Genomic DNA, 14632 nt, shown 5'->3' on the forward strand with positions numbered 1-14632 from the left:
ATAAATGAAAAAATTAGCCGGGCGTGGTGGCATGTGCCTGTAGTTCCAGCTACTTGGAAGGCTGAGGCAGAAAGATCGCCTGAGCCCAGCAGGTCAAGGCTGCAGTGGCCAGGAGCGTGCCACTGCCCTCCAGCCTGGGCAACAGAGTGAGACTCCTACTCAAAAAAAAAAGAAATTTCTTATCAAACAGTAGTTCAAAAGTACAAATTTAATTCCAACTACTGAGAAACAACATTCACTGAGAGGCTGCTAGGTAAACTTTTGTAAAATATATGTATCATCTATACCTCTAAGACAATAAGCAAAAGATGCCAAACACTCAAAAAATAAATAGTAAAAGAATAAAGCTACTTTTGTTTCTTGTGTGATGCATTTTCAGATGCATTTAAGTACAATCCCCGGTAGCTGAAGAACTCTCTGAAGGTGTGAGCAAGCACTTGACTTCAGACATGCTGGTCACCAACCATGCAGCGGGTCACTTGGTTTGTGCAGCTTAGACAGGGTAGCTCACTAGAAACACACACACTTTAACATTCATCTGCTTAACATCCGATAAGGCAAGTGACTTTTCACCTGTGATTTGTTCAGTGGTAATTTCTTTAAAAGACGAATAATTCTTCAGTTCACTGAATATTAGTGGGGATAGGGAGATGAATGGAATACATCAAAGGATTTCAACTTGTCAATTCGTCACTCAACATAGACCTGAGTACATCCTGTGTGGCTCGGGATGGCAAAATCACCTCGCGGCTCAAGATGGTTCCTCCAAAACGGGGTCACAAACCACGTTCATGCTATCTCAGCAGTTGCAAATAGATAACTGTGTAGAGGGCTTCATGGTTGTGGCTGTCACCTCCTTGAAGAATTAGCTGGCTGATGGCTGCAAGGGGAAGCCATGAGAGCCTTACTCAAATCCCTAACTCCCACTGAAGGGGGCACAAAACATTAAAATACAGGATACAGGATTGGTAGTATCCCTGTCTGTAGAACAAACAGCATATTTGTCTACCTTGGAGATTAGAATTAGGGATTCTTTATTCTGCTCCTAGTGGAGTATAAAAATGATATAAAGAGTAACAAAGAACAGTGAAAATTTAAACTCTGCTCCCATTATTTTCTCTAGAATGAGAAGTTCCCTGTAAATCTTCACACGCCTGGGAACTGAAAGCCATGTGCAAAATAAGCACATGTAAGGCATGGTGACCATTTCTGAAACAATGATTTAGCTGAAGCTAAAGACAAGGTGATGGCAAAAAGCTCCAGAAAGGTTTGCCTTTGATTATTCATGTGATCCAATGCTGCCCTCTAGCAATGCAAGAGAGAAACAGCACTCACAAGCCAACCGGTTTCAGGAATTGGAAGTTTTAGCATTACTTGGTATGGAAGATGCTACTGAAAAAGGAGGGAGCGGGGACTAGATAACAATAGTCCTATAGTCCTTCTTAATAGAAAGTGTTCTTTTAGAAAGATGCTGGTATAAGTTAACACAACCCACACCCAAAGCACTGCTGTAGGTCATCTCCAGTAGATCTGGGAGGGCCTTGAAGACACCGACCTGTTTGTCTGAATAAACTGAAGTGGGACCTATTACTTTGCTGGCCAGCACTACTTTTTGTCCCTGGAAAAGCTCCCTCCTCCACCCTGTCTTCCCTCTTCCATGTTTTAACAGGTTGAAAGTATTTAGACCTACATGACACTTCTCAATCCATTCCCCTCTAATATTTCTGAAATACATGATATAGTGTCAGAAATGTAGGGAATAACCTAAAGCAAGGTTATACTTTTTTTAGAATTATGAAACTAATTGTCAGCCTTGAAACTCAAATTAAACATTTAAGTTACAATGCAAGCTTCCAGGAAGGGTGGTGTCTAGTAATTAGCAGTAACAAGATTACCAGGTTTTCATGCCCCTGCCCTAAGTAATAAGGACAATGATTTTTAAGTAGTAAGTTCAGAAAAGTCTTTTCATTTCCATCATCACCTTTCCAGGAAACTTGGAAGTTCACAGCTCATGCCATGAAACTACACTATTTCCACATCAGGCTGGCTGCCCTCCAAAGCCATCAATGTATCTGCTGGCCGATGCCCTGAAGCTTGGAGAGACCTATATACTCAGAAAGGGGAAAAATTAACCAGGGTTAACTGTGAAGTGTGAGAAAGTCTGCCTATGTCATTTTTGGCTACAGACAGGTATTTCCAATTTCTCATGTTTATTCTTAAAAGAAATGCATTGGCCAGGCTCAGTGGTTCAGTCTGTAATCCCAGCACTTTAGGAGGCCCAGGCAAGTAGATAGCCTAAGCCCGTGGGTTCAAGATCAGCCTGGGCAACTTCGTGAGACCTTGTCTCTACAATAAATCAAAAATTAGTTGGGCATGGTAGCGTATGTCTGTAGTTCCAGCTACTTGAAAGGCTGAGGTGAAAGGATCACAGGAGCCCAGTGGGTTGGTGCTAGGGTGGGCGTGAGTGTGCCACTGCACTCCAGCCTGGGCAATGGAGTGAAATGCCAACTCAAAAAAAAAAGAAAAGAAATACATCCAAGTTTTTGGTGTGTGTGTGCTTGTGTGTGTAGGTGGGGGGAAAGAACCACATACACTTATTTTCAAGCAAAAGCTGCCATGTGTTTATTAAGACATTGCTGTTAACTTCAGCACAACTGGCTCCATAAATCATTATCCATATAATATCACACATTCAGGAAAGTTTCTGGGAAGACATATTGGGACAGGCTTCTCTTATGACTCAACTGGATCTGAGGAAAGAACAGAAGCAATTACATACCTGATTTAGGCTACCGGTCATCCACAAACATGTTCTGGCAATGTAATTTTGAGGCAGAATAGCTGGCTTGCTTTCCTCTACTGGCTAAAGCTTTGCTTGAAATCTGTCTGCACCCTTACAAATCCTTTTTCCTAATTAAATCTTCATTCTCAGAGTTTTTCCTCAACATTCATGAATCTCAGAGAAGACCAGATAGTCAGAGGTGATAAAGAGGCCAACTGCAATGCTTAGCCTCAAAACCACCACGTCTCAGGTCCAAGTTGAAGCCATGAGAAAGGAAGCACATTCTATGTTCTAAACACTGGGCAGTAGAACTACTGGCCAGCTGTGAAACAGGGCAAGCGGCCTATAGTCTCTCAAGAAACACAATACAAGAGGGCTTACACACATACAAGCTACAGCCATATCTGAAGACAGTGATCTCTCTGTGCTGTTAGGTCTCTTCTCTTTTGTCGATTAAACATGCTCAGCAATTACAGTTTTGATGACAATTACTAAATGCAGTATTAGAAATCTGACCTCAGAAGAACAGAGCCAAATTGTTGTGGTCTGTGGTAAGAAATTCCCAAGGAAAGATCAAGTCCAGCTAGACAATTCTGGTCTATGTCCATCTCACCCCTCTAGGAAGATGCCACCACCCAGGGGAAGAAGAACAAAGCTCAGCTAACGTGCCGCTTCTGCCAACTGACAGCAGTGGGCATGCCCTTAAAATCTGCAAAATGTATAAAAAAGGATTTTCTTACCACAAATGACCTCGTTAGAAGTCTGAGTAATGGTGCAACCTGAAAAAAGTAAAAGAATAAGTCATCTAAACAACTTTAAAATTACCCACAGTATTGTCAATCAGATCACGGACAGTACTCAGGAAAGTTTTAGGGGGAATAATATGAAATCACCATCATTCTCACTAAGCTGTTAGATTCAGACTCCTTTATCTGACATTCTGGAGGATCCTAATGCCTCAGATGTTAGAAAAATAATTAAGCTTGCTCCAAAACATCAAATTGGGGTGTATGTAATGTCTGATCAGCCATACCCAACAGAAATGTCATACGTCCAGCCCACTTATTGGTATAGCCAAAAACAGTCTCATTCTAGAGAGCAATGCTCTGGTGAAAATCTAATGGCTTTAGGAGCTTAGAAAAGAAAATTTCAGTTATAAAAAACCAAAGCTTTGAAAGATAATTTCTAAGTACAATAAAAATCTGCATCCTTTTATAAAACTCAAACTGAAATAAAATCATTACAAATCTGATCTGAAATGAGACTGATGGAATTATTCTGGTATAACCCATGTTCCAGTCAAAGTAAGTAGAACTTTAAACCACATTATTGTTTGTTATGTTCTTTTCAAACCATCTCCTCAAAACCAATTTACATTCCTCGTTTTCTTCACTTCAATTTCAGTTTATATGGAAAGCAGGCATTCCCTAACATATAACAAGCATAAACAGAGGGTTCTATGCAGCATTTACTATCAACACAAGGAGTAAGAGAAAAGTCCTGTGATTTAAGTCATAGGCTTGCCTACTGAGAGCGCTTTAGTTTTCCCTGAAGAGCTACCTTGTCACTTATATCTTCTAGCAATGATGCAATTAGTTTTTGTTTGTTCCTATTTTATAGCCAAGTATGTTAGGTACAAAAAAGAACCTGGACAGAGTATATAACTTTTGGAAATCTTTGTGGTTAATATCCTTATTTACAGCTTACAGCTCCAGGGAAAGAAACGCCTTTACACACACACACACACACACACACACACACACACACACATCTACTGGAGTAAATAGTGAGTTATCAAATCAGCAAAAGATAATGTAAACATAAGGTACCAAGAAAGTGGCAATATTATTAAAGTGGCTATTTTTTTCTCAATCTGACATTCTCAAAATATAGCTTACTGAGGAAAAAATATATTCCCCAGATGAACTTTTCTGCTAGTGACAATTATGGTAGAAAAATGCTCAAAGTAAAATAATGAAGATGAGAGTCAAGTTGAATACTCTACAATTTATTAATTGTAGGACTAATAATTTGTATATAATTATAGAATTGGGAACATATAGTATCTCTTTACATTGTCAAAAAAGTTTACAGGTGGCTCATGCCTATAATCCCAGCATTTGAGAGGCTGAAGTGGGAGGATCACTTAAGCCCAGGAGTTTGAGACCAGCCTGGACATAGCAAGACCCTGTCTCCATAAAAAAATCAAAAAATTAGCCAGATGTGGTGGCACGCACTGAGGCGGAAGGATCCCCTGAGCCCAGAGGATCGAGGTTGTGTGAGTCATGATTGTGCCACCACACTCCCACCTGGGCTACAGAGCAAGACCCCGACTTAAAACAGAAACAAACAAGAAAGTTTATAGGTATCTCTGACTTTTAAACATAAATAATACCTACCTATACAGCAGTGCCTTGCCCTTGTCATTCCCCAAGGCAAAGTATCCACTTCTGGGAGAAAAATCCATAGTATGAACATGAGAAAGATTCTTCTTTTTAATAACTGGAAAGTTTGAAAATACTGTACAGGAAGGAAGGTGAACCTGCAGGAGATAACAAAAGGTTTTAAATCGCAACAACTGGAAGCTCATCTTTCTTACATTTTAATCTTCATTCTATCTTTTTACTGAAACAAAAAGTTCATTTTGATTGCAACAAACAAGAAAGTATTACTTAGTATAGCACAGTATTCCAAATTAAAATTTGATCTTTAATTTATATATATATATATATATATATATATAGATAGATAGATAGATAGATAGATTGATTGATTGATTGATTTAGGGGTCCAAGTGCAGTTTTGTTACATGGATATACTGTGCAGTGGGGAAGTCTGGGCTTTTAGTGTAACTACCACCCAAAAAGCATCCACAGTATCCACAGGCAATTTCTCATCCCTCACCTCCCTCCCAACTCCCAATTCTCCAATGTCTATTATTCCACTCTCTGTGTTCACATGTACACACTATAGAATTTGGTCTATTAACTGAGAAGGAAAAAAAGGAAGTATTAATGCAGCATCTAGCACGATGCCTAGACGATTCAAATGTTTTCTGAATGAATAAATTAATGAATAAACTAAAATGAAAAGTCAGTGGTAGTACCCATTAATGCTCTAGCTTAATGACTATAGTATTAAATACTAAAATCTGATTGCAGGGAACAGAGATTTTAAACGTTATGAAGAGTCTTGATTTCACATAACTGAAGCCTTGGCAAAGTCATACCACATCTTCTAAGATCATATAATTTGCTTTTTTTTACACTTACTTCTCAACTATGTAATATGTTCTTTGCCTTTTCCAATTTCTCCTCAAAGAGGGCTAAATCATGAAAGCCTGACCCAAGTGAAACTGTGTTCTGATTTAGAGACAGCCAAAATAGCTCACCCCCAAAGCCAGGCCTTAGTATAAGAAGGGGCACAGTCCCTTTCTCCAGAGCATACTTCTGGGAAAAACAGGCCCAAGTCCAAGGCAGGTGAGACAAATCCTCACCCAAGTTGTGGATCAATAAAACCCAGGCCTGGAAGCAATTACCTCTAGATTGCAAGGGTGCCAACTCTCACTTTCAAATGTTCTCTAGTTTTTCCAATAGACACAGTATCTTCATGTTCAAATACATACACAGTCATTCAGCTATTCACCTTGACAGTCTATCATCTTCCACATTTTTAGGTGAGACTCTATACCACCTAATCAAGGTGACTTTCACAGACAAGTACTGGGTAAACCCACTGATAAGTACACCTGTCTATTAAACAGTTTTCAGCCAGTCACTTATTAGGCCCAACTCTCTCTGATACATACTACTTTGTCAAGAAAATAAACGGCTACAGTGAATTTCAAAACCATGTCCAATTACTCTCAACTTTGCCAGAAGGCAGGTTCTACTGAACAGAGCAGCCTCAATGTGAAGGCACTGGTGCTAATAAGTGGGCTTGATCCATTGCAGCTAAGAAGTTGACAGTAACCCAATTTGAACTATTTTTTTTTTTTTTTTTTTGCATCAAGATTTCATTCTGTCATCCAGGCTGGAGAGCAGTGGCTCAATCACAGCTCACACAGCCTCAAACCCATGGGTTTAAGAGATCCTCCCACCTTGGCCTCCTAAGTAGCTGAGACTATAGGCATGTCCCATCGCACCCAGTTAATTTTTATAGAGATGAGATTTCACTAGGCTGGTCTCAGACTCCTGGGCTCAAGTAATCCTCCCATATTGGCTTCCCAAAGTGCTGGGATTACAGGCATGAACCACTGCACCCAGCTGAGAAGTTACTTTAAATATATTTATTACTTATTTATTTTATTTTTTTAGTAGGAGTCTTGTCATGTTGCCCAGGCTGGTCTCGAACTCCTGGCTCAAGCAATACTCTTGCCTCAGTTTCCCAAACTTCTTTAACTCAAGTCCCCTTTATTGCTGTCATGACAGCTAAGGGTCCAGATATAAATTCAACAAGTGAAAGCTCACTCATCCTATATTCTATGGATAAGAAGTTCCATGACTTTCTACTACTTCCAAAATTGTAGATGTAATAGCAATTTGACTCCTGAGTCTCCTACTGGTACAACAGCTTAGGTTTATATTCATTCTCCTTTGTACTGGGATGACAAAACTGTTTGGATCATTATAAGCAACTGCATTTAATGATACTAACAATGTTTCACTGAGGCTTTCTGAAGCTGCTATGCCTGGCTTCTTTCCATTAGATATTATGGTTGACTACCATTTAAACATTGTGATTTGGCTGTTACTAATGAATTCCTTGCATGATTTTGCCACAATAAAAAAAACATAAATGCTGTCATGATCACTGAAGCAAACTATACAGAGCAACTATTATGTGTCTTGTAGAATATATTATGTCAACAGGAGATAGATCTCATGGTTTTCTAAAACAATTTACTACCATTAAAATGATAAAAGGTTAATATGTACTAGTACACCACTCCCATTAGAGGAGCAGGGGTTTTAAGCTGACTTGAATTAGAACTTTCTCATTTATCAAATGATTCATTCAACAGAGAGGCAATAAAGCACAATGCTATATTTTTCAAACTCCTTTTCCAGCAGAACCTTTCTTAAGAAAATAGTATGCAGCATCCCAGTACGTACCACAGATAACAGTCTATATGATACAAGGAGCTTAGCTGTCTCCTTGCCCTATATACCATATACGGTCCTATTCACATTCTAGGGCTCTGTTCAGCTAGAAAACTACTGAACTGCTGAAAGAATATGGAATCTGGAATCACAATTCCTCCCTTAATATTAACTGTTGAGTTTGGGCAAGTTAATCCTCTGAAGAACTGTTATTAGGTTCAATTTTTTTGGTAGAATTCTTTATAAATCTTTGTAAACAGAGGGTGGGTGTGGTGGCTCACATCTGTAATCCCAGCACTTGGGGAGGCTGAGGCAGGAGAATCCTTTGAGGCCAAGAGTTTTGAGGCTGCAGTGAGCTATGATTATGCCACTGCACTCCAGTCTGGGTAACAGAGTGAGATCCTGTCTCTAAAACAAAAACAGACTCTTTGTAAACTATACACTATAATACAAAGCTGATGGAGTATGCATGTTTTTTTTTTTTACTGAGTAAGCAGGATAAAAATAACAGACTTTGTAAAGTACATATAATCTGGCAGAACACATGCAACAACAGCACAATACTGCTACTCAAGATCACAGGAACAATAGACACTGGAGACTCCTAAGGGGGAGAGGGAGGGAGGGAAGGGAACAAGGATTGAAAAACTATCCACTGGGTACTGAGAGGCATCAAAGCTCAAACCTCACCACCACACAATACACCCATGTAACAAACCTGCATATATGCCCCTTGAATCTAAAATAATATTTCTTTTTAAAAAGCACTGACTTCTTTGATACCTGGTGCTTAGAATAAATAATTGTGAAATGAGTAAGGAAGTTGGTACCACCTGAAGGACAGAAAACTTCACAAAGATGGGGTGACATTTAAATTGAACTTGAGTATGGGCAGAAAAGAGCTGGCAATGGCCTGAGGCTGCCATCCTCAGAAAGGCCTGCCTGCAAAAGTGGCCCTTGAACGGTGTCTGGGAACTTGACTAGTAAACAGCTCCTTACACTGGCATGAAACATCCCCCTAAATGATAAGGGTGGCTCACTGCACTTAAATCATTCATACAAACAATGCAATTTATGATAAACACCTGGCTTTACTTCTGGGAGTCTAGAATTTTGGTACATGCTAGGCAAAGAGTGCCTACTTGAACCCCCAATAAAAACCTTGAGCACTCAGTCTACAACGAGCATCCCAGGTAAAAAACACTTATCCCATGTTGTCACAACTCATTGCTGGAGGAATGAAATATGTCCCATGTGAGTCCACTAAGAAAAGACTCAGAAACTTGCATTTGGTTTCCTCCCGATTTCACCGCATGGAACTTTTTCCTCTGCTGATTTGGCTTTAGGTCCTTTTACTATAATAAATCTTAGCCATGAGAATAATCATATGCAGAGTCCTGTAAGTCTTTCTAGTAAATCACCAAACCTCGAGGTGGTCCTGGGATCCCTGACACAGACCTTATTTACAAGTTCTCACAATTTACATTGCAATTTTTTTTTTTTTTTGAGTTGGAGTCTCACTCTGTTGCCCAGGCTATAGTGCAATGGCACACCCGTGGCCATCCCAATGTCGACTTGCTGGGTTCAGGCGATCCTTCTGCCTCAGCCTTCTAAGTAGCCGGAACTATAGGTGTGCACTACCACATCTGGCTAATTTTTTATTTTATTGTAAAGACGAGGTCTCACTAAGTTGCCCAGGATGGTCTCAAACCCACGGGCTCAGGCAATCCACTCACCTCGGCCTCCCAAAATGCTGGGAATACAGGTTGAGCCACCAAGCCCGGCCTACACTGCAATATTTTTATGCAATTTAAGTTCAATAATTTTATACAATTCAAGTTCAACTTATTTCCAAAACCTAAGAATTGCCTTCAATCTATTAAGAACAATGGGCTTTTAAAAAATTGATGACAAAAGAAAACTAAAGGAATGAAGTGTTTGCCTTAAGTATATCCCTTAATATATATGCTGAAAAAAATCTCTGAAAATGAGGACTACCACCTAGGAAATGCTGAGAATGAACCAGGCATAGTGGCTCTCCCCTGTAATCCTGGCACTTTAAAAAGCACTTTGGAGGTTGGGAGCAGTGGCTCACGCCTGTAATTCCAACACTTTGGGAGCCTGAGGCAAGAGGACTGCCTAAGACCAGGGGTTGAGATCAGCCTGGGCAACTTGGAGAGACCCTGTTCTCTACAATAAATCAAAAATATTAGCTGGGCATGGTGGCATGTGCCTGTGGTTCCAGGTACTTAGAAGGCTGAGGCGGACGGATCACCTGTGCCCTGCAGGTCGAGGCTGCATGCCACTGCACTCCAGCCTGGGCAAAAGTGAGACTCCGACTCAAAAAAAGAAAAAAAACTTTGGAAGGCTGAAGCAGGAGGATCATCAGAGGCCAAGAGGTCAAGCCCAGGCAACAAAGTAAGGCATTATCTCTAAAAAAAATTTAAAAATTAGCTGAATGTGGTGATAGTGCAACTGCACTCCAGCCTGAGCAACAGAGTAAGACCCTGTCTCAAAAGGATAAAGAAAGAAAGATGCTGAGAATGGACGGCATAGCTTTCCCAAAGGAACTGACATAATACAAATTTGTAAGTTATTGTGCATCATTCCAACAACCATATCCAAGAACTATAATAACTAAAATAAACCACTCTTCTTAATATCACCCACCAATCACCTGTTACCTTTCCATGTTTACAATTTAAATTTAATAATTACCAATGATAAAAGAGTAAAGAAAATTACCAATCTGACTGCTTCTTTCATTTTTTCTGAAGCAATTGCCAAGATTTCTGAAGTAGGATTGAAGGTCATAGAAGTAACACCTGTGACTAAGTTCATTATCGCTTTTATTGGTTTTGGATTTGTTTCTTGGAGACAAGAATCTTGATTGTATATGTTCACCACCCCACAATTAGAACTGCAAAGAAAAAAGGAATAAAATATCAAAAAACAAGTAAAAGGCTTTTACTATCTAAATGAATATAGATTTAACCCCACAGACTGGTATTTGCAGGAATCATATGTTATAAACAGACCAGTGGCTGGAGAGTTCATCCCAAGGCAAAAGCTAGACACATTCTAGCAGCTCAGACTTCAGCCTTTGCTGAACTCTTGCTAACTCTGGCAGCTTTCAACTGCGGTTCTAGATAGAAAATCCAAGAAAACATAGAATCTTCATTTTCATTCTTTCAATAAATATTTATTGCATGCCAACTCTAGGCCAGGCACTGTTTAGGTGTCTGGAATATAAAGGTAAACAGAAGAGATCAAGCCCTCTACTCTCACAGTGGCTAAGGCTTAACATTTCAATGTGTGAGTCATTGTCTTTCTCCCATTTAGAACAGTAAGAAGAGAAAGGAGACACATGTACAAGAACTTCCAAAACAGTGCTGAATAACAGCAGTAATTGCAGGCATCTTAGTCTGGCTTTACTAGGAATATCTACAGTCAAGAGTTAGAAAAGTGATCATTCACTCCAAGTTTAGTTAAATATCTACCATGATGAATTATACCAGATACTCTTACAAACTAAATTCTAACGATCACTAACAGAATCATTCATAGGCAGGAACTTTAAGTAAAAGTTTTGATCTCAATGTTCAGACCTCCTAATTATGGGCATCATGCACAGTATAAAGTACAAGAAGAAGTACTTAATTAGTGACTGCAATATAAATATCAAAGATGCTACAAATTAAGCCTCAATTTCACAAGACTGACAAACACATATTCCACCAAGTATACCCTTTTTCTTAGCACTCAAACATCCTTGTGTATTCACTTAATACTTCCTGATTGCCAACAACGAGACAGGCACAATGCATACAGAAGACAATTCAGTTCACATGTAAGATATGGCTGGGCTCAATGGCTCAGCCTGTAATCCCAGCACTTTGGGAGGCCAAGGCAGTGGACTGCCTGAGCCCGCAGGGTCGAGATCAGCCTGGGACAACTTGGCGAGACCTCATCTCCACAATAAATTAAACATTAGCCGGGCATAGTAGCGCATGTCTATAGTTCCAGCTACTTGGAAGATTGAGGTGGAAGGATTGCCCGAGCCCAGCAGGTAGAGGCGGTGGCCGTGAGTGTGCCACTGCACTCCAGCCTGCGTGACAGAGACTCCAACTCAAAAAAAAAAAAAAAAAAAAAGATTCCACAGCTTGAAATTAGCCAACACACAATGTGTTACAATTATTTAGTACTTTAAAGTGTTCAAACTACTTACACACACATTGTCCTCATCTGATTCTAACAGCCCCTTAATTTAAGTAGCGCTAACTGCACTAACCACTTGAGAAGAAAATTCCACCTTCGGTAGACTGAATGTTTTAGTCCCCACAAAACTCCTGTGTTGAAATACTAACCCCTAATGTGATGGTATTAGAAGGTAGGGTTTTGGGAGGTGATCAGGTCATAAGAATGGAGCCCACATAAACAGGGTTAGTGATCTCATAAGAGACCCCACAGAGCTCCTCTTCCTCAGGTTGCCAGTAACTGTACATTCAGAAATGAGCCACCTGCAACCTGGAAGAGGCCCTCGCCAGGACCCACCCATGCTGACACCCAGATCTTGGACTTCCATCCCCAGAACTGTGAGAAAAATTTCTGTTATTTATAAGTCACACAGATATGGTATTTGTTCCAGCAGGCCAAACTAAGACAAGTATCATCTTTTCCTTATTCATATTTTTGACTTGGATCAAAATACTTATTCATTGTACTTATTTTACACTAAATCTCTTTCCTTGATGAAAACTAGTTTATGCCTAAATCCACCTTAAAGACAAAGAGTTACAATCCATATGGCTCTTCTAAATTTTACCATCATGAACATCATGGCTCTTTAAATAATGCCTATTAATTCTTACTTGATTATTACTTAAATTTGTGGAACAAAAATGGCACAAGTTAATTACTGCTATACAAAAATATTTTTTTATAAAAGAGTATGACTAGAATGAACATTCTTATAGTTTTATTTGTGCTAAAAAATAAAGTTTGCTGTTTTTTTTTTTTTGAGTTGGAGTTACTCCATCGCCCAGACTGGAGTGCTGTGGCCACTCCCAGTCACCGCAGCCCCAACTTGCTGGGCTCCGGCGGTCCTTCCGCCTCAGCCTTCCAAGTAGCTGGAACTACAGGCGCGCGCTACCACGCCCAGCTAATTTTTTTGATTTATTTTAGAGATGAGGTCTCGCCAAGTTGCCCAGGCGAGTCTCAAACCCACGGGCTCAGGCAATTCACTCACCTCGGCCTCCCAAAGCACGGGATTACAGGCTGAGCCACCGAGCCCAGCCAAATAAAGCTTACTCTAACATGCTACTAAAAGTGACTAGCATTTGTTGAATGATATCCATATGCTCAGCAGTATGCAAAGTGTCACAGGCATACAGAATATCAAAAGAAATTTACCTCCGAAAAAAAAAATCTGCATAAAACAGCCAGAAATACGAGTGAAGACAATACAGCACTAAGCTCTGTTATCCAGAAACTCAAAGAAGAGAAAAAGAATGAGATGAAGTTGCTCCAGATGGATGACCTTTGAAGAGCCAGCTGGGGACAGCAGACATTAAGTGGGAAAAATGGGATGACAGGCAAGGGAAAGAGCAGGAACAAAAGGAGAAATAAGTGTGCTTCCTAGCTCACCTGAACTCCTAACTAAAAGAATGACATGAATGTCATCCTCCCACTGCCAACCAAGCCAACTGGACTAGAAGTGGGTCGTGAATCAAGGGCTCGGCCCATTCACAGATCAGCAACCACGAGTGTCCAGGTTGGACGCAAAGTCTTCCCAAACAGGAATGATGGCCATTAGCTAGATCAATGTCTCTCTTAGGAACTGGGACCTGGTAGTGAGAGTCCAAGCTGAAAAGACATACAGAAAGAGCATACAGGGGGCATGGATAAATTCTGCATACTATGAACAAGAAACTGTAAGTTAGAATAACGGTTATCAACCAGTGGCAATTTAGCTCCCCAGGGGACATTTGGCAATGTCTGGAAGCATTCTGATGATCACAACTGGTGAGTGCAAGGTGAAGGTGTGCTACTGGCATCTACTGGCTATTGGGGAGAGGCCAGGAATGCTGCTAAACATCCTACGGTGTACACGACAGCCCCAGTACAAAGAATTATCCAGCCCAAATTTCCAGTAGTGCTAGCTCAAAAAGCCCCGAAGCAGGGGGAAAAGTGCGAATATAACCAGTTTAAAATGCATAAGAATCACCTAGTGTGTTAACAAGCAAACTCCTCAGCTTCACATGTCCACCCTCCAGTTCCACATTCTGATTCACAGAGCTGGAGTAGAGCCCAGGAATCCTGGATTTTAACCACTACTGTGGGTATTCTGTGCTGGAAAGGCTGAAATACCACACTCAGAGAAATACCCAAGGGACAGGCAAACTGGCAACATGGGAGCCGCATGTAAAAGTGGGGATCAAGAGAACTGCAGGACAATAACAAGACATAGAATGAACTGCCGCCAAGGGACTCACCAGCTGCCCGCTCCCTGGGGTTGCCCGAGTCCTTCTGGGCACACTCTACTCCAGACTGGTGTGGCCTTCGATACAGCTGTTTGCTTCTCCTTGGCCATGTGCAGGTGGCCTGAAGAAGTCCCCTCTTCACACAGGGAGTTTAAGACACAACCATAGCCACTACAGTCACAGTTGTCCTACAGAACCTCTGATCAAACAGGCCTGAAAACAGAACTCAAACTCTCCCCTTTGTTGACTTCTCAAAGGGTGAACTC

The 14632-nt window shown here is 40.6% G+C and overlaps 1 protein-coding gene across 3 annotated transcripts in view; it reads right to left on the reverse strand.

Moving 5' to 3' along the window:
• Nucleotides 1-2597: 2597 nt before the first annotated feature.
• UTP18 (UTP18, small subunit processome component) overlaps nucleotides 2598-14632 on the reverse strand; it is a 41913-nt gene continuing 29878 nt past the window's right edge. The window contains exons 11-14 of one of the 3 annotated variants that reach the window (XM_008071589.2): nucleotides 10630-10804; nucleotides 5182-5324; nucleotides 3523-3561; nucleotides 2598-2750 (exon numbers count right to left, since the gene is read on the reverse strand). In XM_008071589.2, the coding sequence (XP_008069780.1) occupies nucleotides 3537-3561; nucleotides 5182-5324; nucleotides 10630-10804 (343 nt within the window). In that variant the 3' untranslated portion in view covers nucleotides 2598-2750; nucleotides 3523-3536. Of the gene's footprint in view, nucleotides 2751-3522; nucleotides 3562-5181; nucleotides 5325-10629; nucleotides 10805-13530; nucleotides 13750-14632 lie in introns of those variants that run through there. The other 2 variants (XM_008071590.2, XM_008071591.2) reach the window with 2 other exon arrangements.

This window comes from Carlito syrichta, unplaced genomic scaffold (genome assembly GCF_000164805.1).
Source record: "Carlito syrichta isolate Samal-C Ts95f unplaced genomic scaffold, Tarsius_syrichta-2.0.1 Scaffold314404, whole genome shotgun sequence".
Classification (NCBI taxonomy): domain Eukaryota; kingdom Metazoa; phylum Chordata; class Mammalia; order Primates; family Tarsiidae; genus Carlito; species Carlito syrichta.